The sequence below is a fragment of the Morus notabilis genome, unplaced genomic scaffold, assembly GCF_000414095.1.
Source record: "Morus notabilis unplaced genomic scaffold, ASM41409v2 Scaffold96, whole genome shotgun sequence".
NCBI classification, from domain to species: Eukaryota; Viridiplantae; Streptophyta; class Magnoliopsida; order Rosales; family Moraceae; genus Morus; species Morus notabilis.
Window position 1 is genome coordinate 3,654 of NW_010367009.1, and position 11,336 is coordinate 14,989.

The 11,336-nt window shown below is 29.7% G+C and overlaps 1 protein-coding gene across 1 annotated transcript in view; it reads left to right on the forward strand.

The window, feature by feature from the left end:
• The first annotated feature begins 10,856 nt into the window (after window positions 1–10,856).
• LOC21401432 (patatin-like protein 3) overlaps window positions 10,857–11,336 on the forward strand; it is a 2,470-nt gene continuing 1,990 nt past the window's right edge. The window contains exon 1 of the mRNA XM_024174402.1: window positions 10,857–11,324. Coding sequence (XP_024030170.1) covers window positions 10,973–11,324 — 352 coding nt within the window. The 5' untranslated portion in view covers window positions 10,857–10,972. The remainder of the gene's footprint in view (window positions 11,325–11,336) is intronic.

Consider the following 11,336-nt stretch of genomic DNA (forward strand, 5'->3'; position numbering starts at 1 on the left):
ATAAATTAGGAACACAAGAAATATATGTTAATGTTTATGTCTAACTAATCCAAATGATTAGAGATCGAAACACATGATTAAGTCGACAAATCTCTTTGTCCGGTGGGGGAAAAGAAGAAAACTTAATTATACATATATAGTGCAAATAAGATTATTTTACTCTACAAGTAGGAACTGTTGTTTTTAGTTGTCGGATTAATTGAATTCATGTACGCCCATATTAAAATCGCGCGACGCAAAATTGCTCATACTATGTATTAGACCGTGAAAAGTTAATCGAACTGTTAAAAAATTAACTCCTATCAATAGAGTAAAATAGTCTTTTCCACCATAAAATGAATCTTATGACTCGTTTAGTTCACTGATTCGAGTTTAGATGTGACTTTATGTGAGAACTTTTTACTGTAACAAAAAAATTAGATGTAACTGTTTCTGAGAGCTTTTTACTGTAGTAAAATTTAAATTCTAAACTCGAATCGATAAAATAAAGGGAGTTTTAATAATAATAAACCCGGGTTCATTATTAGAAGTAAAAGTTAATGGATTGAAGCCGACAAGTAGGCGTGGGGGACAATACGTTTTCTCCTAATTAAGCTTTGGTTTTGGCGCATGCAAAGGCGATCTAACCTTTGTTACCTACCGCTTAATTTTGGAATGTGTCCCCACTCGGCCTGGCATGACCCGGGGAGGTGACAAAATATCGTTTGCAGATTCCAATTAGCCTTTTTTTTGTTTTCTTTTTTTTGGGTATTAGGCCGTGGCTTTAATTAAGGAGAGCCTGTCGTTTGTTGTGGTTCAGAGGGCATGTATATGAGCTGTCGGTGAGGACTTGGGGAAGTTACCTAATTATTTATGTCTTTTTTAAAAAATAAAAAATAATGATAATAATAGGAAGAATTTGCTATAGAGGAAAAAGAATGGGACAATATTAAACTCGTGTGCAACTTTAGATTGTTTATTGTAAAGGTGTTTGTACTCTTGTTCTTTAATTCCTTTTTTGTTTATTTATTTATTTTTTTTAATTTTGAAGTTTATTTATTAGTTCTGTAAGTGTATGGGCAGAATTGTTTAGCAAATTAAATAGAAAAGTGTTTAGAGCAGCATCTTTGAAGGGAAGTAAAGTGGGGGACTCGTTTATCTTGGTTTAGAGATTAAGGAACAAAAAAAATTGTATGACTATGATTAGGTCAAAAGAGGACCCTTTCCTTTTAGTGAGTCAATTAAGTGAGGAAATTTATTTTAATAGGACGTGCAAGAAGGTTACAATTGTCCATGGCACTTTTTAGGGCTCGTTTAGTTCGCTGATTCAAGTTTTTAATTCGAATTAAGATGTAATTTTATATGAAAATTTTTTACTATTATAAAAAAATTAGATATAATTATTTTTGAGAGTTTTTTACTGTACGGGTCTTAATCTACAGCTTACTTTTTTTTCTTTTGTTTTTTTTTTTTGTTTTTTGTTTTTGTTTTTTTTGTTGCTTGAAAAGAGATTCTATAGCTTACTTTTGCTACTTCAAATTATTGTACGAATGAGGTTTTTCTTTTCTTTTTTTTTTATCGGCAATGTACGAATATGCGGTTGGAGACATATTAATGATTCTAGAGTGAAAGCTACTTATCAATCTCTTTCATTATTACATTCAGCATAAAAAAGAATCACTTCATCATTAGGGGGGAAAAAATCCCAGTCAATCATTCTCAAAATTAATAAATAACATCAGGAAAAGTACCTAGTACTAAATCTTAAGTATTTAAAAATTCACTTTTCTCACCTTTAAATATTCAAAAATTCTTCTAACAAAAAAAATTTCAAAAATTCGCTTCCTAACTTGCCACACCAATAAATTTTAGCATCATTCATTTTATTAATTTTAATTTAAAGTTTAAATTTTATTATAGTAAAAAATTTTGAGCTTCTTCTTTTAGAGTAAAACTCAAAAAAAATTTGAACTCAAATTTCAACTTTATTCAAGTTCATGTTTGTTTGTAAAATTTGAGTTTGAACTTGAGTTTCAACTCGAGTTTTAACTTGAGTTTATGACTAAAATCTGAGTTCAACTTTTCCATTCAACTCAAGTTCTTAAACTCAAACTCAAGTTAATGAACAATTTTTTTCTATTCTTAAAAACGTCATAACTTTTTCGTTTTAATTCTGATTGAGATGATTTTTTTTCTATGCGTTCACAACGAAGAGACGAATACACCCCCACCCATATACCCTATTAAAATTTTTCATCACCATTGAGTTTTTATTAAAATACTATCTAAATATAAATTCAAGTTTTGACTCATTCAAACACAAAACTCAAATAGATTCTCAATTCAAATCATAACTCAAATGTGCACATCTAAACACAAACTCAAGTTACAATTTCAACTCAAATTATAACTCGGCTTCAACTCAATATCTACACTCAAGTCACCATAACTCAAAAATGCAACAAGCCCTCTCAGAAACAATCACATCTAACTTTTTTGCTAGAGTAAAAAACTCTAACATAAAGTCACATCTCAACTCGAATCAGCGAACTAAACAGGCTCATATATCTAAGACTCATTCTTTTCGCGAGTTCGAGTTAATAATTTGAGTTGAAAAGTAAATTTATATAAGAGAGAACAAATAGTAAAAAAGTTTAATTTAAATTTTATGAGAAAAATACTGTAATAAAAAGTTTGAATTGTGAAATAAATTTTACAAACCTATTTAAGTTATCATAGTTTGAATTTGCCCTCTCTTTTATAAACCTCCTTGAAATATGCCCATTGTTGTTCATGCCCACACTACACGTAAAGAGAGAGTACTAGGGGACAACAACAAAAATCAATTAAAAAAAAGTTTCAATTATCTCAGAAATTTGCATAGTATATGCCAATATACATATTAAGAGAGCATATTCAAAAATATATATATATACATGGACAAATTTTCAATAATTGTGTTCTTATTGTATCCTAATTACTTATTAAATATAAAAATATAATAATATGACGTGATAAGAATCTAATTTTATAAGTTATTATAAATTTTGTGTCTATCATTTCATTTATTACAACCGTTAGATTTATATCTTATGATGAAAATAATGATACTAAGACCTCGTTTATTTTACCGATTCGAGTTTTCAATTTTAGTTTTACTATAGTTAAAAATTCTCATAAAAATTACATCTAAAATTTTTTATTATAATTATAAAATTCTCATATAAAATCACGTCTTAATTCAAATTAAAAATTATGACTATACACTTATATATATATTAAAGGGAGTAAATTAACAATTAACAGAACCGTATGGCTATACAAGTCAACACAGTTCTGATCAAATTATTTGACTCATCGGGAGAGTGGATAAACTAACAGTGAAATTAATCTAATCTAACATGCTACAAATTACAATTCAAAAATTTGCTTCCTAACTTGCCACACCAATAAATTTTAGCATCGTTCATTTTATTAATTTTAATTTAAAGTTTAAATTTTGTTACAGTAAAAAATTTTGAATTTCTTCTTATAGAGTAAAACTCAAAAAAAGTTTGAACTCAAGTTTCAACTTTATTCAAGTTCATGTTTGTTTGTAAAATTTAAATTTGAACTTGAGTTTCAACTCGAGTTTTAACTTGAGTTTGTGACTAAAATCTGAGTTCAATTTTTCCATTCAACTCAAGTTCTTAAACTCAAACTCAAGTTAATGAACAATTTTTTTCTATTCTTAAAAACGTCATAACTTTTTCGTTTTAATTCTGATTGAGATGATTTTTTTTCTATGCGTTCACAACGAAGAGACGAATACAACCCCACCCATATACCCTATTAAAATTTTTCATCACCATTGAGTTTTTATTAAAATACTATCTAAATATAAATTCAAGTTTTGACTCATTCAAACACAAAACTCAAATAGATTCTCAATTCAAATCATAACTCAAATGTGCACATCTAAACACACAAACTCAAGTTACAACTTCAACTCAAATTATAACTCAGCTTCAACTCAAGATCTACACTCAAGTCACCATAACTCAAAAATGCAACAAGCCTTCTCAGAAACAATCACATCTAACTTTTTTGCTAGAGTAAAAAACTCTAACATAAAGTCACATCTCAACTCGAATTAAAAACTCGAATCAGCGAACTAAACAGGCCCATATATCTAAGACTCATTCTTTTCGCGAGTTCGAATTAATAATTTGAGTTGAAAAGTAAATTTATGTAAGAGAGAACAAATAGTAAAAAAGTTTAATTTAAATTTTGTGAGAAAAATACTGTAATAAAAAGTTTGAATTGCGAAATAAATTTTACAAACCTATTTAAGTTATCATAGTTTGAATTTGCCCTCTCTTTTATAAACCTCCTTGAAATATGCCCATCGTTGTTCATGCCCACACTACACATAAAGAGAGAGTACTAGGGGACAACAAAAAAAAATCAATTAAAAAAAAGTTTCAATTATCTCATAAATTTGCATAGTATATGCCAATATACATATTAAGAGAGCATATTCAAAACAAAAAAAAAAGGATAAATTTTTAATAATTGTGTTCTTATTGTATCGTAATTACCTATTAAATATAAAAATATAATAATATGACGTGATAAGAATCCAATTTTATAAGTTATTATAAATTTTGTGTCTATCATTTCATTTATTACAACCGTTAGATTTATATCTTATGATGAAAATAATGATACTAAGACCTCGTTTATTTTACCGATTCGAGTTTTTAATTTTAGTTTTGCTACAGTTAAAAATTCTCATAAAAATTGCATCTAAAATTTTATATTATAATTATAAAATTCTCACATAAAATCACGTCTTAATTAAAATTAAAAATTATGACTATACACTTATATATATATATATATATTAAAGGGAGTAAATTAACAATTAACAGAACCGTATGGCTACACAAGTCAATACAGTTCTGATCAAATTATTTGACTCATCGGGAGAGTGGATAAACTAACAGTGAAATTAATCTAATCTAACATGCTACAAATTACAATGTAACTGATGATCTGACAACCTAAAATTCAGTACTAATATAAACCTCGTCACCCCAAACTAATTTGGTATTGAGTCTTGTGACGTAATCAATTAACATTAGCTGGAGTGGATATTTTAATTAGTAATAAAAATTGGCAAAGTCAACGGATGAACCCCACGTGTGGTTGAGATCACTTTCCGCCGACTATTACTGGGACGCACATATAGATAAAATTTTATTTTTTATTTTTTATTTTTTATTTTTTTTATTTTAATTTTTTTTGCTAATCAATGTAGATATAAGTTTGGTGGTCCAATTTTTAGTGGTTGAGTGAGGAGGGAGTACCTGAAATTCTGAAAAAAGGCACGTACAACGCCATTCATGCACAGTCTGGACAGCTAAGCAAACTTTGCATTTGTCAATTTGGAAGGGGACCCATTTGACAACTGTAAATATATATATATATATATATTGTATATATTGATCATATATGATATTTCTAACGTGACCATACTAGCATTAAATTTGATGCTTCGTTGAACGAAAATCCGATGGGATTTGATCATTTATTGCCACATTTGGTTGTGGGATGTATAGTGAATTGCAAGGACTAGCCGGATGTACTATCCATTTTCTAAAATATAGAGAAGACATTTGACATTGTAGGTGAGAAAAAAAAAAGATATTTAATGACAACGGATGTCGATAGATGTGACTGTTTAGTTTGTTGATTCGAGTTTTTAATTTGAGTTGAAATGTGATTTTATGTGAAAATTTTTTATTGTAGTAAAAAGTTAGATGTGACTGTTTCTGAGAACTTTTCACTGTAATAAAACTCAAATTTGTGAAATAAACGGGATAGTAGTTGAATTTGTGTATACAAACCTAGATATGAAGGAGAAACACTATTGAAAAATAGACAAATAGCCAAACAAATAATGTTAGTTAGGATCGACTTAGGATCCTTTTATTTTTAATGGCACAGAAAAATACAATGGTTATAACTTATAAACGATTAATGGTTTTTCTTTTTCGTTTTCGCCCTTTTTACTTAATAATACTTGTATTTTGAGACCTAATGTGCTTAAATAAAAAAAAAATTAAAACCACAAAAATTTTGGAGAAGAAACCGAAAGTGAAAGAAAAAAACATCAGAAGATTAGAAGCTTGTAAGCATTGAGTCTGAAGGGTTCAGGATCAAGGGGCAAAGGCTCGCGGGAGTGCGAGAAATACGTAATTTACTATAACGGTTAGATTACTATCCTACGATTAAAATAATAATACCTACAAATACATAAATATTTGAGTATCCGTTATAACTATATCCATATATATAGTGCAAATAATATTATTACTTCAAATGATTAACTTTTGCATGCAGAACAAATTACAACCATACACAACTGACCATGTTTAATTTTTCTTTTTGTTTTTTCTTTTTAAATTTTGGGCTATAATGAAAATAACTAAAGCCTATTTCTGAATGAAGTATTTGGCATTTTTTCAGAAAAGGGGACCAAGGAAGGAAAAAGAGAAATCAAAGCCAGTCATGTATGGGCAGCCAATATCTTTTTGAATGCCCTACAAAGGATTTTCTTGCGTCCAGCGTCACCAGATCAGATTCGAAACCGTTCGTACACTGTACTTGGGAAAAAAAATTTCATTTGCACCTGTGTTTCTGCCCATAACAAAATATCTCTTCACAGGGATAAATCTAGGATTTTCTTGCCTTTTCGTAAGTTTCAATATTCCTATTTAAATCTTTTTATTACGTTATTTTCACTCATAAAATTTAAATTCATATTAAATTTTTTTTATTTAAACTTATAAATCAAACGAAAATGTAATTTTTTATCTACCTTGTCGAGTGGTAATTAGCAAAAGAATTAACCAAGAAATGAGGTCACTTGTCAGCTATTGGAATAGGCAACAAGTTTTCTAACAGTTAGGTTAATCATGTCAACTATCTTTCAATATGGGTGGAAAAGTTAATTAATTTAGGATCAATATGTTGATCAGAGAACGTTGACATGATTTAAAACTCCAAGTAAAAACCTGAAAAAGTGATTAAAAAAACACCGTCTTTATGATCTCGTTCAGTTCGTGAATTCAAGTATTCAATTCGACTTGAGATGTTTTTATGTGAGAGCTTTTCACTGTAGTAGAAAAGTTAGATGTGACTTTTTGTAAAAGCTTTTAACTAAAATTAAAAACTCGAATCGGTAAAATGAACAAGGCCTATATGATATACTTGATCTAAAGTTCACGTGGTACCTTCATTTTGGGTTGAGTTCCTTGGATCATGCCATATCAAATCAAGGTGTAATTAGCTTGCACTGCATGGTAAGCAGATCATAAGAGAAATACTAATGTCATTATTTCTGTCATTTTTTATTATTATTTTTACATTTATTATTTGACACGTAAACTCTATTAATATGATATATTATCATTTAAATTAAAAACAATATAAAGGAGTCAATGTGTAAAACAATGAATGCATAAAGTGACAAAAAAGTGACGCTAGTATTTATCAAATTATACAATAATCTTATTTGTTTTTTGTGATTCTGTTATGAATGGACTGAAATATCTATATATAATAACACTATTGTATTAGAAATCACTTTTGGCTATCGATCACATCACACAATATAAAGATCATGTTCTATATAGATTTATGTCTCCAAACTTTTAATTTAATTGGCCCCATATATATATACTACGTACTATGATGGTTACTTGCGTGATTGACATACAAACCAACGATATTTTCGGTTTTAATAGTGTTTTTCCTTTCCCCATGTTTTTTCTTTGCACCCTACATCTTGCCCGGGTTAAAATGATGCTATTGTACGCATAAATAAATTCCCTTTTAATTTCTGAATTATAGGTCAAATTGTATTTTAGTTCATGACTTTTAAAACGGGATAAAAACGAGTTATGAATATGTAGAATTGTCGTAAATTAGTCATTTTGTCAATGTGATTGTTAAAGTGTATTAACGGAAAAGGCATGGTTTCTTTCTTCACATTCATGACCTAACGTATAAACTTACAAAATTAACTACCAACCCAACGTATAAACTCACAAAATTAACTACCAATAAACCGTCTTTTCTTAATTGATATTTTTAACTGTCATATGAACGAAAAGAAAAGGACTAATTTAGGATAATTTCACAAATCGCGGAGTTAATTTGGGACGTTTTAAAAGTAATAGATTAAAATGAGATTTGGCATAGACTAAAAATGAGAATAATCCTAATATTTACATGGCAACCTAGAAGTTAAAGATTATTTACTAGGGTGCAGCGTGCATGATCTAGCTCTTTGTTGAACAATTTGCTATATGATATTATTGTTATTATTATTTGAGCTTCTGAGCTTTTGTTACTAAGTTCGTTATTTAATTGGAAACGCTTCTTCTCCTCCCAAAAAATTAAAAAAAAAAGGAAAAAAAAAACACTACTTGAGCTTTTCTAAATGTAGATTGGACGGGATGTGATCACAATATTGATTAGAAATTGCAACTGATATTTTGCGCCATGTTTATAATAAATTTTGAGGCAATTACGCTAAGAAACTTTCAGCTCTTCATTTTTTTCTTTTAAGGAAAAAAAGAATTTTTAACTCTTCGGTCTTTAGTTATATTTCAGTTCCTTTAAATAACTTAGATGTCACTTGTCTTATAAGTTTGAATCACAATTTTAAATTTTTTTTTGTTATAATATTTTCCCTCATAACAATTTTAAATTTTTGTTTAAACTTATAAACTAAATGATACACTAATTTTCTTCAGTGACAACAAACCTTGTATGAATCAAATTATGCACATATATTTCATGCAAGCACAAAGCCAAAATATTTTTCAATATGGACTCAATAAAAGAAATAGAGATTACTTTTTTTATTGAATAGGGTTATAAAATTATATTACAATGGTAGAGATCTATTTTTAGTATAAAATGAGGGCGAAACTGAAATTTGAGATAAAAATATTTTAAAAAAAATGAGTGAGAACATGTGTCACTACTCATCGTGTCACTCATATATGTAGTTCCGTCATGAAATAAAAATGAAATTTAGAACATAACATATATAGTAAAAAATAGTTAAATTTACGAATTTAATTGATATACTCGCATTAATGTTATGAAGTGATATTTATGTCTCATCTTTTTTTTTTTTTATAAGAAAGTTACAACTTTAATATCGTACAATTTTTATATTCACTTTTGAACAACAGATCAATATGAAGCGCGTTTATTTTTTAATTGAAAAAGATTCGGTTATGGAACATAAAATGCGTTATAAATGATCTCTTTCTTTTATCTTTTTTTTTTTTTTCCCGCTTGCTTCAAGTTATAAAGTTCTTTGAGTTTGTTTTCTTTATTTTGCTTTTAAATGTTTTATCAAACGGATAAAATATGTTCCTACATATATTAATTGCTTGTTTCAAGTTAGACTGTATATGCTATCCAATCAGAAAAGGCTCGTTGTTATTACCACACATGATGTTAATAAATGACTTTGACCAGCCGACGAGCAAATAAATTAATGAGTTTGACCAACACAAGTATGTTTTAAATTTGGTAAATTATATAAAAAAACAAAATTTGATAGAATATTGTACTTGGGTTGAGCAACCGGAATACAAATTACTTTTTTCTTTTAACTTTAGATGAGAGAATTTGAACTTTAATTATAAATACTCTGTGTAAAAAGTCAAATACGAAATTACTGTTAAGCTATTTCTAGATGGTTATTACAATTTTAATATCATGCTAAAAGAAAATATTGGCACAACCCACTCCCGTAATGGAACCGGGAGCTAGAGAGTAATTAGCAAATATGCTCTTCCAAGATATTTCTTGTTTTTTTTTTTTTAGTATCAACTGACGGAAAAACTACTTGTCATTTTTCACTTAAAGAAATATATCTGTAGAAAACCTCAAAAATATAAAACAATATTTTCCGTGTCAAGTTGGCATCAAAAAGGAATTTTTGCTAACAAACTAATTACTAAGGATTCGTTTGGTACGAGAATTTAAATCAGGGTAATTTTAATCATACTAGAACCAGAACCATGATTTATAATTTTGGGTTCAAATCATAATTCTGAAACTATGATTCAGAATCAGAGGTTTGAATCACCTTGAATAAAAAAGGGATGGTTTTAGAATCATGAGTGATTCTGATTTAAAATATCACATCAGATTCTGAATCATGATTCAGAATCATCTAAACCAAACACTGAGGAGACGTTTGGTTTATGGATTAGAACCATTTTTGAAACCATTAACCATGATTCAAATTATGGTATGAATCCCCTTACTAAACGTCTCTTAATTTTAAATCATGACTCAAAATCACTGTAAAGAAACACTGATTCTGAATTAGGATCCAGAATCATAATTCTGAATCTATCGACCAAAGGCCTCTAACAGATGGATCGTTTCCTGTACATTAACCACTTTTGGTCCTATCATAAAATTCACACTAATTAAGCATGCATATTATGGGCCACTTTTTTATTATTATTTAAGAAAAGGAAAAAAAAAAAAAGGTCCATGAAGAGATGAACAATCTTTCAATTGCCATCGCACTAACACATTAAAAAATTCAAACAAGAAACTAAAAAAATGTGAAGCATTTGCAGATTAAAAAAGAAAAAAGAAAAAAAAGAAACGCGCGGCTATGAGAGAAGCCAGCCATTCAAAGGATTAGGGAAAGGGAATGTTCCGAGATGGTGTCGTCGCATTCACTGAATATTAAACGCACACACAAATACTCAGCTCACACGTGTCTTTTCAAATTCACGACCTATTTAAACCCCCCAATATCCCCCATTCCTACCGCCAATCCATTTCATTTCATCATCAACAACAGAAACAACCATATATACTTTTCTCTCACTCCTCTCTTTTTATAACTCTCCCATCTTCACCATCAAATTCTCTCTCTAAGTTCCATTAAAGTGCAAATATGGCGGCACTATCCACACTTCCCATGCTCAACATTGACTCAAACTACGAAGCTGACAAGCTCACCTACGAGATCTTCTCAATCCTGGAGAACAAATTCCTCTTCGGTTATGATAACCACAAAGCTAACCATAACCCGAAACTCTCAACTCCGGCGCAGAACGGGAAGGTCAGAATCCTCAGCATCGACGGTGGCGGCACCACCGGGGGAATTCTCGCCGCCGCCGCACTCCGCCGTCTCGAGTCCTCCCTCCGCAGCAAGTCCGGTAACCCTAACGCCGGCATCGCCGACTACTTCGATGTCGTAGCTGGCTCCGGCGCCGGCGGCGTCCTCGCCGCTCTCCTCTTCACCCGCGGGAGGGACG